The sequence below is a fragment of the Phalacrocorax carbo genome, chromosome 1 (assembly GCF_963921805.1).
Source record: "Phalacrocorax carbo chromosome 1, bPhaCar2.1, whole genome shotgun sequence".
NCBI lineage: Eukaryota > Metazoa > Chordata > Aves > Suliformes > Phalacrocoracidae > Phalacrocorax > Phalacrocorax carbo.
The window spans coordinates 151,184,038-151,196,383 of record NC_087513.1 but is presented as its reverse complement, the minus strand read 5'-3'; the positions used below and the strand labels follow the sequence as shown (position 1 = coordinate 151,196,383).

General features: G+C 45.2%; 1 protein-coding gene across 1 annotated transcript in view; it reads left to right on the top strand.

Annotated features, from left to right (window-relative positions):
• TMEM255B (transmembrane protein 255B) overlaps nucleotides 1–9,928 on the top strand; it is a 70,525-nt gene extending 60,597 nt beyond the window's left edge. The window contains exons 8-9 of the mRNA XM_064446145.1: nucleotides 4,498–4,641; nucleotides 9,233–9,928. Of these exons, the coding sequence (XP_064302215.1) occupies nucleotides 4,498–4,641; nucleotides 9,233–9,400 (312 nt within the window). The 3' untranslated portion in view covers nucleotides 9,401–9,928. The remainder of the gene's footprint in view (nucleotides 1–4,497; nucleotides 4,642–9,232) is intronic.
• The last annotated feature ends 2,418 nt before the right edge of the window (nucleotides 9,929–12,346 follow it).

Here is a 12,346-nt window from a genome sequence, read left to right as displayed (position 1 = left end):
CAGCCTGTGATTCTGTGAGTCTGTGATTCTGTGTGAAGGCAAACAAGCACACTGAGCCTTTGCATGTAAGAAATGTGCAGCTGAACTGTACTTTGTGTGAGGGGATTGTTGCAAGGAATTGATAATAGCAGCCAGCCAGTAAAGAGTTGCGGCTGCCTGGGAGGGAGTGGAAGCAGCTTTCCCAGCTAAATTCATCCCTTCCCTGTGAGAGGAGCAATGACAGAAGGGGAGCAGAAACAACCACAGCGGGAAATGAGGGGAAGAGCAACTACATGAGGAAGGGAGAGCAGGCATCATCTACAGTACGTCCTTGGTAGAGCACTGTAGCTTTCCAGTGCTGCTAAGTATTTTCGCTTGCCTAGGAGATGGGTGCAAGTGCCTCCACCAAGGGCAGCTGTGGGAGTTGCTAGTGCTCCCCTGAGGTGGGGAAGGGTGCAAAGAGGCAGCCTGAGTCCATCTAATCTGGCTTGCGCAAACTAAGGCCTATATGGGATTTGGGCTGATGCTTCATAGCAGGGCAAGCTCCAGCCCAGGCACACCTCTGTGCTGCACAGAGGCCATTGCCGCACTGCTTGTGAGGGATGCCAAGCTGAGGAGACATTCCTAGGAGACCTGGGGTCTCCATGACCTGACACATTCCCTTGCTGGGAGGCAGAGCCTGGGTCAAGGTCTGGGTCCTCTGACTGTGCGGTGTAAAGCTGTGCAAGGAAATTGCAGCATCAGTGGACGTGCAGCTTTCCCCCAGGCTTGGCTGGAGCAAGGCTGTTGGGGATCCAGCTGAAAACCTGATCTGAATAAGCTGTTTAAAGTCTCCTCTGCAGCAGGAACAGGAAATATCCGTCACTAGATTAAGGGTAAAATGAGTTTGTGTCAGTTACCTCAGCACAAGAGCCATGGTATGCTTGTGAAAGTGTTACTAAAGCAGCAATCCAAAATGCAATGACCGCTCCTTGCTCCTGCCTGTGCTTTTTCAGAGTCCTTTTGAGTGACGTACCAGAGCTGGTTTGCTAATCTGCTGCTCGCCTTCGTTACAAAAAGAGTAACTCTTGGGAGAAATGGGGGCCAAGAAAACATCAAGCAGAAGAGGGAGAGAAAGGGGCATGGGACTGAAATAAGAAAAAAAAATCCTTCAAAATGTGTAGGAGACCAATTTTCTTTCTTTCAGGATGTCACCTTCCCACAGAAATGCTCACTGGCATTTTGCAGGGAGAGCTGCAAAGCCCACTGAAACGCCTCAGGGCATTGCTCCGAGGTTGACTTCCAGAAAAGAGGGGGCCAGGCTGACTAGACAAACAAAAACCATCGTGTTTATCTCTGGGGAACACTGGCAGCCAAAACTTGTTACAAAGGGGAGAGTTTGCAAAACAGCGCTGTTGCCTCTAAACCCATCAAATTTCCTGGACAGAAAAAAAACCCCAACCCTAAGGGTTGCTTTGGTTGTTGTGGGTTTTCTTTCCTGTGGCAAATTCCCTGCAGACCCTGGCACGCTCCCCGTGGTTTTGCTGCCTGTCAGAAGGCTGTGCTGGCTCAGTGGGAAACTTTTCATCCTCTCCTGACCCCAAGGGTGTCAGGTCTCAGTGGCCCCTGTGTCACCTGTGGGGCCGTCCTCTGTGATCTGCTGGGTGCTGAGGGAACTGCAGTGGTTATGGCAGTACCTTCCTTTTCAGGTCTACAGTGTGTTTGGATATAGGATGCCAGCTAGGCAGTTAGCTTAAAGTCACATTTAACAAAAAGCAGATTAAGATGTAAACAGAAGTATGTACTTGGAGTATCCAAAATGGTGAAACACCGTGATTATTTCTTACAGAAGGCAGAGGTAAAGAAATGCATGGAAAACTTCACTTGTTGGTACTAAGAGTTAATCTAGGAACTCCCTTCCCTGCCATGGTATTCATCTGATGACTTGTAGATGTTCTCCTGACACACCTTGCCAAGGAATCTGCCTGCCCTGAGTTTACGGTTGCATTAATCAGAACTGCTACCCTGAGGGGGTTGCTGGTTTGTTTTTTTTATTTTCCATTAGTCTTTCTTGGAGTCCTCAAGGAATCTGAACAGAGTAAATATCATTCCCTTATCCCCTCTCCTCTTCCCTCACCCTGACATAAAAAGGAAAACAAAACGAACCCCTAATTACTGAGGTTCATGCCTTAGCACTCATGCAACTAAAGGTGCATCCTGACATTAATGTCATAGTCATAGGTCAGAAATAAGTGATCCGTGTCAGATCAGGGAGCTGACGTGCCTTGCTCTGCAGCCGCACAGTGAGCAGCAGCTTGTGTGGCTGGGTGGGGGGTGGCCAGACAGCCTCTCTGGCCACAGCCTGGTTTCCCCACACTCCCTGACCCGAGGTGCCTTCGTGGCACTGGCAGCGCTCCCTGGCTAGTTCACAGCTCCTTATCTCTTTGACTTGGGTGGTGTTTCAGTTTAAAATGTCTCCACCTACCCTTGTATTCTATGTGACTAATTTAACATAGTGTCATTACTGGAATACTTGATAAAAGCATCTAAACATATTTAATACCTGCAAATCGTTGCTGGCTCCAGGCTGAGACCAGCTAGCCTGATAATAAGGTGCTTTGATCACTGGATTTGGGATGGATGACTCCCCAAAGCTGTCTTCTAAGACTGCTGTGATGTTCATCCTTAGCAATTGGAGAGAGTTGCTGATATGGATGGAGAGAACATAAGAGGACTAGAGAGATTAGAATCATAGAATCATAGAGTGGTTTGGGTTGGAAGGGACCTTTAGAGGTCACCTAGTCCAACCCCCCTGCAGTGAGCAGGGACAGCTTCAACCAGCCCAGGTTGCTCAGAGCCCCATCCAGCCTGGCCTTGAATGTTTCCAGGGATGGGGCATCTACCGCCTCTCTGGGCAACCTGTGCCAGTGTTTCACCACCCTCGTTGCAAAAAAAAATTTTAGGAGGTCCTGGGAGAAGGACAACAGCACCTAAAGGGACCCACACCAGAAAGCTGGTGACAGATGCAGAACAGGCATCTGTGTTTCACATTGGACAAAACAAAGTGTTTCTTGCCACGTTTATGTTCATAGCCAGAAGGATCTGATCACACCAGAGCCTCCCTCCTCCAAGGAAGGAGGACTGGCTGGGGTGAGCTGTGTTGCTGGCACCAAACCTTTGGGTCTAAGGCAAGCTCTTTAGCTGCTTTTTGCTACTCCTGTCTGAAAGGCAGTGTCTCTCCATTTCTCCCCACCATAACCACCCAGCAGGGTGGGTAGAAAGGAGGTGTTCTGAGGAGCGTACCTTGAAGAAGAGACTTGCCTTCTCCCATGAAATGGGCTCTCTGCTTTCTACCCCAGCCTTTCTCTGTGCCAGCTCCTGGGGTGCTAAGCTTGTCCAGAGAGCTAAGGCCTAGATTGTCAGGTAACCTCGTGGTATATGAGTGACCTAGACGATGTTTTCCATGTACAAATAAAACTAATGTGTGTACATTAATTGTCAGTCACAGAGAGATTTGACACTATCTCAAGACAACGCAGTGGTTTATATCTCTTACTGATAAATCTGAAAGGAAATGCCAAAAAAGAAAAAAAAATCCTGGCTGCTGCTTTCACCATTTGTCTGGCAACCACCATATTTTATTATTTCAGTAAAATGAAAATTCCATGCTCTCATGTGGAGGAATCTGCTAATAAAAACAAAGGAGAGAAAAGAAACCACTGGATTTGTCTTGCTTTGCAAAGCAGAGGGACATGAAAATCTTTTACAGATCTCTACTGTCCTTCACAAATGGTTATATAGCACAGGATTTTAGGGTTTAACACAAGCCCCCTTTCATGTTTAGCTTTTGCTTTTTGTTTTGGGTTTTTTTTCCCCCCAAGTTGTATTAGCAGGTTTAATATGAGCTATTACTCCTTCCTGCAAATGTCATCTCACATTACAGTTAAAAGACATACCAATAAAGCCACGGGATACGATGAAGGAATTTATGCAGTAGGAACAATATATGCACGTGGCGGGTACTAATGGACAGCCAGCAGCAAACTCCATTTCACAAGTGAGAGGGAGCTGTGAAAGAAGAGCAGGTGGTCTGGAAAGGGAGATCTTTGTAGATCTGTGTAGGAAAGTGGAGAGAAAAGACATGAGGGCATCAGGTAGTTGCTATTGGAAAGAGTCTGCAGCAAATTGCAAAGGACTGGGTGTTTGGTGCTGGAGTGAGTAAGAGGTGGTCAAAGCTGTAGGCTCTGCTCTTCAGGGTGTCTTGGGTCTGGAGTCCTGCCAGTGCTTCTGTAACTGGTGCTAGGGAAGCACCAGCAGTCTTTCCAAGGGAAGAAGATTAAAATAGCTGTGCTTTTTCTGGTCAAAAAATTCATTCCAGATATCCCTTCTCTCATTCTGTCTGCTTGATTTTTTGTAGTACTGGTATTGTGCTGGAAAACAGAAAGTTGTTAAATTGCCTGTTTGCTTGTGTTAGGACCAGTTCCTGCTCCAGCCCCCTCTGCGCTGTGCTGATATATTCTTGTCTTCTGTGCTCAACAGGTACCTCTGTCCCAAATTGCTTTCAGTGCTGCATCTCCTCCTCAGATCCTGTACAATCCTGCCCAGCAGATCCTGACATACGCTGGGTTCTGTCCTTCTGCAGCAACTATTTCTACGTATCCATCCTACCCGTTACCTCTTCAGGTACAGTACAAAACCAGCACCCATCTTAGTCCATCAGAAAAGCATAAGCTGCTACTCAGGACAAACTCTGCAGTGGTAGATCTTGGCTCCAGGGGGTTTGAAACAAAGCAAGGAAGAGTATAAATAAGGGGTTAGGAACATCAACTGCTGTTACATACAGGGATTCATGTGCCACTTGCAGCCCAGCAAGTCCTCAAATGGCTGCCTGCCACAAGAACCTACAGGGCCTCATCAGAAGATGCAGCCTTTTTCTTTTAGCTTCCTGTAAGCATCTGCTGCAGGCCACCACTGGGAGACGAGTGCTGCTATGGCAGTTGGCAGAGGTTGGTGAGCCTTAAGGACCAGAGGCAGCTGGCCTGGAGATGTAGCTTTGTCCCCTTGTGCGAGGGAATACAACATGACCTGAGTCAACACTGCTTGGTCTCCTTCAGAAGGATGAAGTGCACGTCGTGCTCCAAGCCTGTGCTGCATCCAGCCAGAGCTGGCCTGGAAAGTGCAGGGAGTGTTGCTGAGGATGGTGTTTGTTTTCTTTTTTTTCTGCCCCAGAGTGAGGTGAAGACCACAGGGTGAGCTGCTAAATAACTGAATGTACCAAGACCCTGGAGCAATCATAGGAGTTTTTAGAGTTTTTTAAAGCACAGTGAGACTGTTTTGTTTCATCCAGTGGCTTGTTATACTTTGGCTGTGTAGTGGTAGACCAGTGGGTACCGCAAGTTTTGCAATACTTCTTAATTGAAAACACTGCATGTTTAGCATGAACTAGCCGTGGACTGGCTCCCCACTGCCTCCTGAGCTACATCTATTCAGGGCCAATAAGCTACCAGCCACAAGTACTGGGGCATGATGATCATCTACACCACTGAATTGTTAGCATGCTCCTGGTATGGGTTTGGCCCAGACCACCTAACAGTTTCCCAACAACGCTCAGGAAGGGGCCAGAAGATAGCAAGGGCAGTGGACCATTCCTAGTAGGTACTGTGCATACAGACAGTCACACTGGTTTGGTGGCAAGAGTTCAGCTGTAGGGATGTGATACATGCTGTGCCAGTTGGCTTCACAGCCAGAGAACAGTCCTTGGCACGTCTTATTTATTAACATAAATGGGGCCAGGCACTTTTGGAGGCCATGGGTTGAGAGGAAAAAAAGAACATCTCTTTTTGTTTGCTTTTAGCTGAAAAGCTGTGCTGTTCTGCAGAGTTCAGTTAGCACGTAGCCAAGAGTAGAGAGAGAAGGGGATAAAAACAGACGAAAGAAAGCAATTAAGCTGAAAAGATGCATGTAAGTAGTCATGAGGGTCAGTTGTAACTGTTCACTCCTCTGTCCACTGAGAAACAGAAATACATCATATTTACCCCAAATTCTTAACTGCATTCCAAAATAAACACAATTCTTCTCCTCGATGTCTACTTTTTATAAGTGTATTCGTCTTCTCTCCCCTTCATAACATTCAGAGGCAGACACCACCAGCTGTCCCAAAGCCAGGAGAGGTTAGCAAGAAGCACTGGGGTCCAAAAGGGAAAGTGCTTAATCCTTTTCCTGGAAAAAATGGAAAAAAAGAAGCAAGGCGCCTTCCTGCATGTATGAGCTTATTATGTTGTAGTTTGGTGAGAAGTGATTTCTGCATCAGTATATGAGTTAAAAATCATAATAAACTTACTTAAAGCTACAAATGGTGAATGTTAGAAGCAGGCCTAATTAGGAACAGCCAGAAGCTTGACCATCATCCACTCCCATTACTTGAGAGCTGTGGGCTGAATCCTTGAGGCTTCATGGAGATCTTCATGACCCATCTAAGTGCTCTGAGCAGTGTCCAGCTGCTGGATTCAGGCCTTCACAAGCCCTGCTCAGCTGGTCCTAGTTCTTAAGGGAACTACAGGCCCTGTGGCTGGGATTCATCTGGCCCAAGGCAGGGGCTGTTGGCATGCAGGGACCTAGTGCTGCCTGATAATAAGATCAGGTAGCCACTTGGCCCCTGCTACCACTCTGGGAGGGTCCAGGTCCTGTTGTCTCTGTGTCACAGCTGCGTGGATGTCTGGGCTATCCCATAGCATCCCAGAAGGGCTGGACACCTACATGTGGGCAACTGAATGGAGCTCTAGCTGTCCATAGTGTAGGAGACCCTGCCTGATCCGGTCTACCCTTTAGAGTGTGCAGAGAGAGCCACATATGGATTATCTCAGACTAAAGGCCTTTCCACTGACTAGTGGGTGGGATTCAGTTGCTACATGTCACTGTACTGTGTGCTTAGATATCTATGTTCTTGAGCCTTCAACTGAGACATCAAAATCTGAGATTGAACCCTGTATCCTAGGGCTGTAAGTCCATTGCCTAAAGATATGGCATCTGAGATGGCCTAATGTTCTCAAGACATCCATACAGGGCTGGCTGATGTGGGCCAAGGTCTACGTGAGACTTGCACATATTTCTGGAGCAGCTGGCAGAGGGTGCCTTTGGGCATCTCAAAAGGCATAATGTCTCTGCTTCCACATAGACCAAGCTCCACATAAGGGCCCCAAGACGCACCTCTCTTCTCAGTGTTCCCTTTGGCTCACCAAAGCTTTGGCTAAACACTGTTTCTAAGCCCTTGCATGGCACATTGCCTTGCACCTGCCACCCGTTGAGGCAGGGTCACACACGGTGGTTCAGTACAACAAAAGGAACAAGACCCTCTTCAGCTAAGAGTTTGGGGGGGGGGAATTGAATTGATGCCAGTTAATGAAGTAAAGGAGTTAGCAATAAATTACCAACTCATAACTCTAGTTTGAACTCTCACCTCAACCAGAGGAAATCCACAGCCATTAGCTCAAAGGCTATGGACCTGAGTTCACCTGTGGCTCCCACCATTGAGCAGATTCATTCCTAGTCCTCTGCTGAATCCAGTATCTCACTGAATATCTGCTTGCTGGAGGGGCAGACAAAGTCTTTATAAAAAAAAATCACAACCTGAGCCGGTGGTAAATGCTCCTCAGTTCACCTCATCCTTCCTTGTCCGCAGGCAGAAATCAGCCAAATGCAAAAAAGAAAGGAATGCATTTTGACAAGGATGTAACCAGTATTTTTTTTTTGTTTACTGTGGCATGTGCTAACAAAATCATTCATCCCTTACTGGTACAGTTCAGTCACAACTAGTCTTGGTAACAGGCCTGCCAACTGGTCAGGTAAATGATGAGCTGTGCAGGGACTGGTGGTGATGACAGCAGTAAGGGTTGTGCCAGTCATTCCTGCCAGAGGAGAACTCATTACAGAAGCAATTCCAGGCATCCAGATGGAAACATTTGCTGCAGTTTGAGCAGGGAGGGAAGCAACAACTCCAAAATAAATAAATAATTTTAAAAACCCAAAACCAAAAACCAAACCACCCAAAACCCCAACAACTATGTTTGGAGCTGATCTAGCTACCAGGTCTGTCACTATACCTGCACTGCGTCCTGGAGAGTTAAAGGGCATAATCAACCTTCCCATCAGGACAGCCCCATTCGCACTCACTAAGTCACCCTGTGGTACAAATGCAGGATAACTTCCTCCTTGCCATGGGGGTTTGATGCAGGGCAGCAGTCCCCACTGACCCAAAGCCCCACGGAGAAGGCAGGCACCATGGCATGGGGTCTGCCAGCCCTGGCCGGCTCTGAGATGCCATTATCCACGTGCCAGCCCTGGTATTGGCCTTCTAGATGGCAACTATTAATTTTTTTAGCAAGCAGCAGAGAGCAGCGTTTGCTTGTGCGGCTGTTTGATTTCCCTAGAAAAAGAGCCCCGATTACTACTTTTTGTTTTGTTTTGTTTTTTACATTCTGGGTACTTTAGGTCTGAACCTGAGGAGAGCTGAGCACAACTCTTCTGATGAAGCCCATGGACTGGCATGTGTTGGCATATGAGAGGAGGAGTGAAATCCTGACCCTCTTGAAATCAATCAGTGGCAAGACTTGGTTTAAAATAGTGGTAGCATTTAATCCAGAGCATTAGTCCCTACGTGCATTCTTTTGTTTTAACAAACTCTGCTTGTTCCCGAACATGGGCTGCTTCCTAAGCTCTATCTATTTTTCCTGCCTCTTTCGGCCAAAGCCCCGTTACGGCCGAGACAGCCAAAGCAAAAGACCTACAGGAGACACATGCCTACCTGTAAAATTTTCTCTTAAGAGGAGCCTGCATTTGACACAGGAATAAGACCTTGCATTTATGCAAGTATTATAACTGAGATTAATTACATCCGAGATAATTTAAATTTCACAGTGATGCCTGGAAACAAGCAGCTACATGTAACCAAATCAGCCAGTCAGGTGCAGTGCCTCACCCCAGAAGCCAGAGCGTCTTTTCCTGCAGAAATTCCTGTTTTGCTCTATTGCCCAGCTGCACGTGCAGTGTCTGTTAAAAATTACTTGGGTTACAGATGGAATCTGCCTTGTCTCACTAGGCACCATCATTGTGACACTTCAGCAAGTGCTTTAAAACTGAAGCGATGGTGCTGTAATCCATTAGAAATTTAATCATGGGGCTTATTATATAACACTTACATGGCAAACACTTAATGCAGAGCTGCAAATGGGGTTGTAATCCTTTACTGAAGATAGTATTTTTCTTTGTCTATATACAGCCTGCCAGCAATTTTCCAGGAACATCATCAACTGACATTTCTTTATCAGAAGAAACTCAGCCTCCATCTCAGTCCAGCTCCAGCTATGGTCTTCCCCCCAATGCTCCAGCCCTCTATACACCGACTTACTTCTTGCCTGGAGAAAAGCCTCCGCCATATGCACCATAGAACAAAGAATTTATTTTAGGTAGCTGGTCATTCTTTATTTTGTTTTTAAGAAACGTCTGGAAACCGTGCTGTGCAGGCACTAGACTTCCCAAGGAAACCACCACAGAGTGTGTTATGGCCACTCTGCTTTTACCCACATCTCACTGTGAGCAGCGCAGAACCCTGGAAATGCAAGGGCAGGCACAGCACCAGCGGGGTGACCAGCCCCACCAGTTTGCCTGCAGTCAAATGCAGTGTTGCTTTCTGGCTACCACAAGCATGAGTTTTTTTCCTTCTCCAGCTAATGGAGAATTATTTTTCTTCAAGAGGAGAAATGAAGAAGGCACCCTGGTTACACGTTCTGCTCTCATAGACCAGTATAGACGAGTTTTACCCTGTGTTGTCTGAGTGGGTAGTCTGGAGCTCCAAGTCAATCATTTTGGGTAGGAAGAAACCAGGTGTTTGTTTGCTTGTAGTATTTATTTAATAACCCTTTTTGGTCAAAGTGTTGTACCAATTAAAAAAGTGTGGCAATTATTTTACAATAAAATTGACTGTGTATATTTATACTGTAGCTAAGGCTGTGTATATTTGTAAGGACAGGAAAGCAAAAAGAACAGAGGAAAAAGTACCCTACTGAACAGTTTTCTCAAGTTTCAAACAGAAAGATTAATTTTATTGGGACTATTTTATCCAAATTTTATGCCAGTCTAGTCTGCACAGTGAAATGTCATGTCAGTGTGCTAAAGATGCAATTTCCAGGCAGGTATTTAAGCTGCACTTTAGTGTTCAAATTAATTTCTTTTTACTCACAAGAGGACCACAACCGAAACCACTCTATGTTATACCCCAGTTATTTTTAAACTGACCAAGACTTGATCCAGGTGTTTTACAACACCTGAAACAGAAGAGATGAAGGGTCAGAATTAATTTATTTTTTATTTTCTCCTATTGTATAGAGACAAAAATATGTTGACAAGGCTAAGCAGCAATGCCTGTAGCAGTGCCGTCAACAGGAACAAAGTCTTGTCCCTGTCGTGTGCACCCTGCCCTCTTGCTGTGCATCACATTATCTTGGATTCCTCTTAGCACACTGCTGCCATATTTCAGCACAGGAATAGCTATACCAGCATGAAAACCCATCAGACCGCTTCATCCCTTCACTGCTTTTTGCTCCTGCAGGAAGGGTGGTGGTGCTGCTTGCTCTATAGATCTTGCAGTCTAGACAGCTATGAAGCTATAGAAATTTCCTGTAAGGCCAAAGAGCAAAGCAGGGAAAGGAAGGTATTTCTCATTAACTTTTTAAGCAGCTGCTTCATATTATGAAAGTATTAAAAAAAACCCTATATAAACAAAACCAGCCTACTTGACAGTTTCCTTTGAAAGGAAGTGACACCACCAGACCAGCTGAAAATAGAACAAAGAATGATCAGCCTTTTACATAAAAATTTCCACCTTTGAAGCAATTTGTTAATTTATGTGTTGTACCTCTACGTATAAAAAGCAGATTCAGTACTAATACACGTAAGATCAGAGGCTAATTTATATGGACAGTAAAAACCATGTTTTGTTCATTTAAGAAGAATTTTCTGAGATGCAAAGTTTTAGGCCAGCGATGTTAACATCAGTGACAAGGTGCCTTACGTGTATTGTTGACAGGGTGAGTTATATGAACCTGGCTAAGAGAAACAGAAGTCAGAGAGCAGACCATTATTTTTCCTTTAAACATGAACTTAACATGCCCAAAATACTTAGTTCTTGTGCAAGGCATGCTGCGAAGAGCACAATTACCCTGATCACAAAATGAGTGGAACTACAAATTTGCTTCTTTTTACTCACTGTGAATACTACCAGCGGGACCACCAGGGTTAATTCTGGGGACTCAAAGCCCAGAACAAACTTGCTGCCTATGAGCTGAGCACCTAGACTGCTAAGAGAACAAAAATTAAACCAATATTTATCTTGGGTTGGGTCGAAGCACAGCGACTGAGGAGGAATGAAGGAATGCTTATCCCTTTTTTCCTCTGTTCGATGGTATATAGAAGCAGCTGCCTCTTCCTGCAGCATGGTACTGCGGCAGGGTATTAAAAACAATCAGCTTGACACAAAAGACCCCCACTTTCTGTAATTCTCCAGACTTACAAACTCTGGCTTTGTCTTCTAAGCCACATTTTGGATTTGGGGGCATTGTGGGCTATGCAAAGTATCTTTGCATACATGCACACATATGCACAGTCTGGAAGAAATTTTTGCCCTGAATTAGATTGGTTTAGAAAATGGAATTCCAATCTTTTCTCACAAAATAGTAAGTCTGAAACTGCAGCGTGCCACACTGTACCACAGGATTCACGTTTCCAGGATCCAAAATAATTCTGGCCTCATAAATAGTACCACTTACATTATCACAAAAGTCAGCCATGTTTGTGATTCATTTATGCCACATGGTAGTTATTTGGAAACTACCACAGAAATTATACAAAAATGCCAGACAGAAGACTATTTTGCTACCATGCTTCCTTTGAAAAGAACAAAGTAAAACAGGGTTTGTTTCATCTACTTGGTTCAAAAAATAGTAGGTGTCTTCCAAGTTTGTACTGTTTTCATTAGAGATACTCCAAGTTAAAAAGGTGGGAGATGTATTTTGCCAAAGGACTAAAATAACCGTGAAAAACACACAGGAAACAAAACACTGCAGTGTGGAAGTGCTATTAACTGCAGTATCTTCAGGATTCCCGGCTCTCACTGGAGATACTAATCTAATATTTCTTGGGTTCTCCATCATATCACAAGTTGATCCACAGTCATCAACTCTAACAAAAAACACTCTCAGGAATAATGTCATTTCCCTTGCTCAATAAAAAAGCAAAAACATAGAACTACTGGTTTTTCCTATCCATGCACACTCCACCAATAAGTTATTACTGTCTAGTGAACAACTAGCCTTTCAAACTTGCATCTGGTCACACC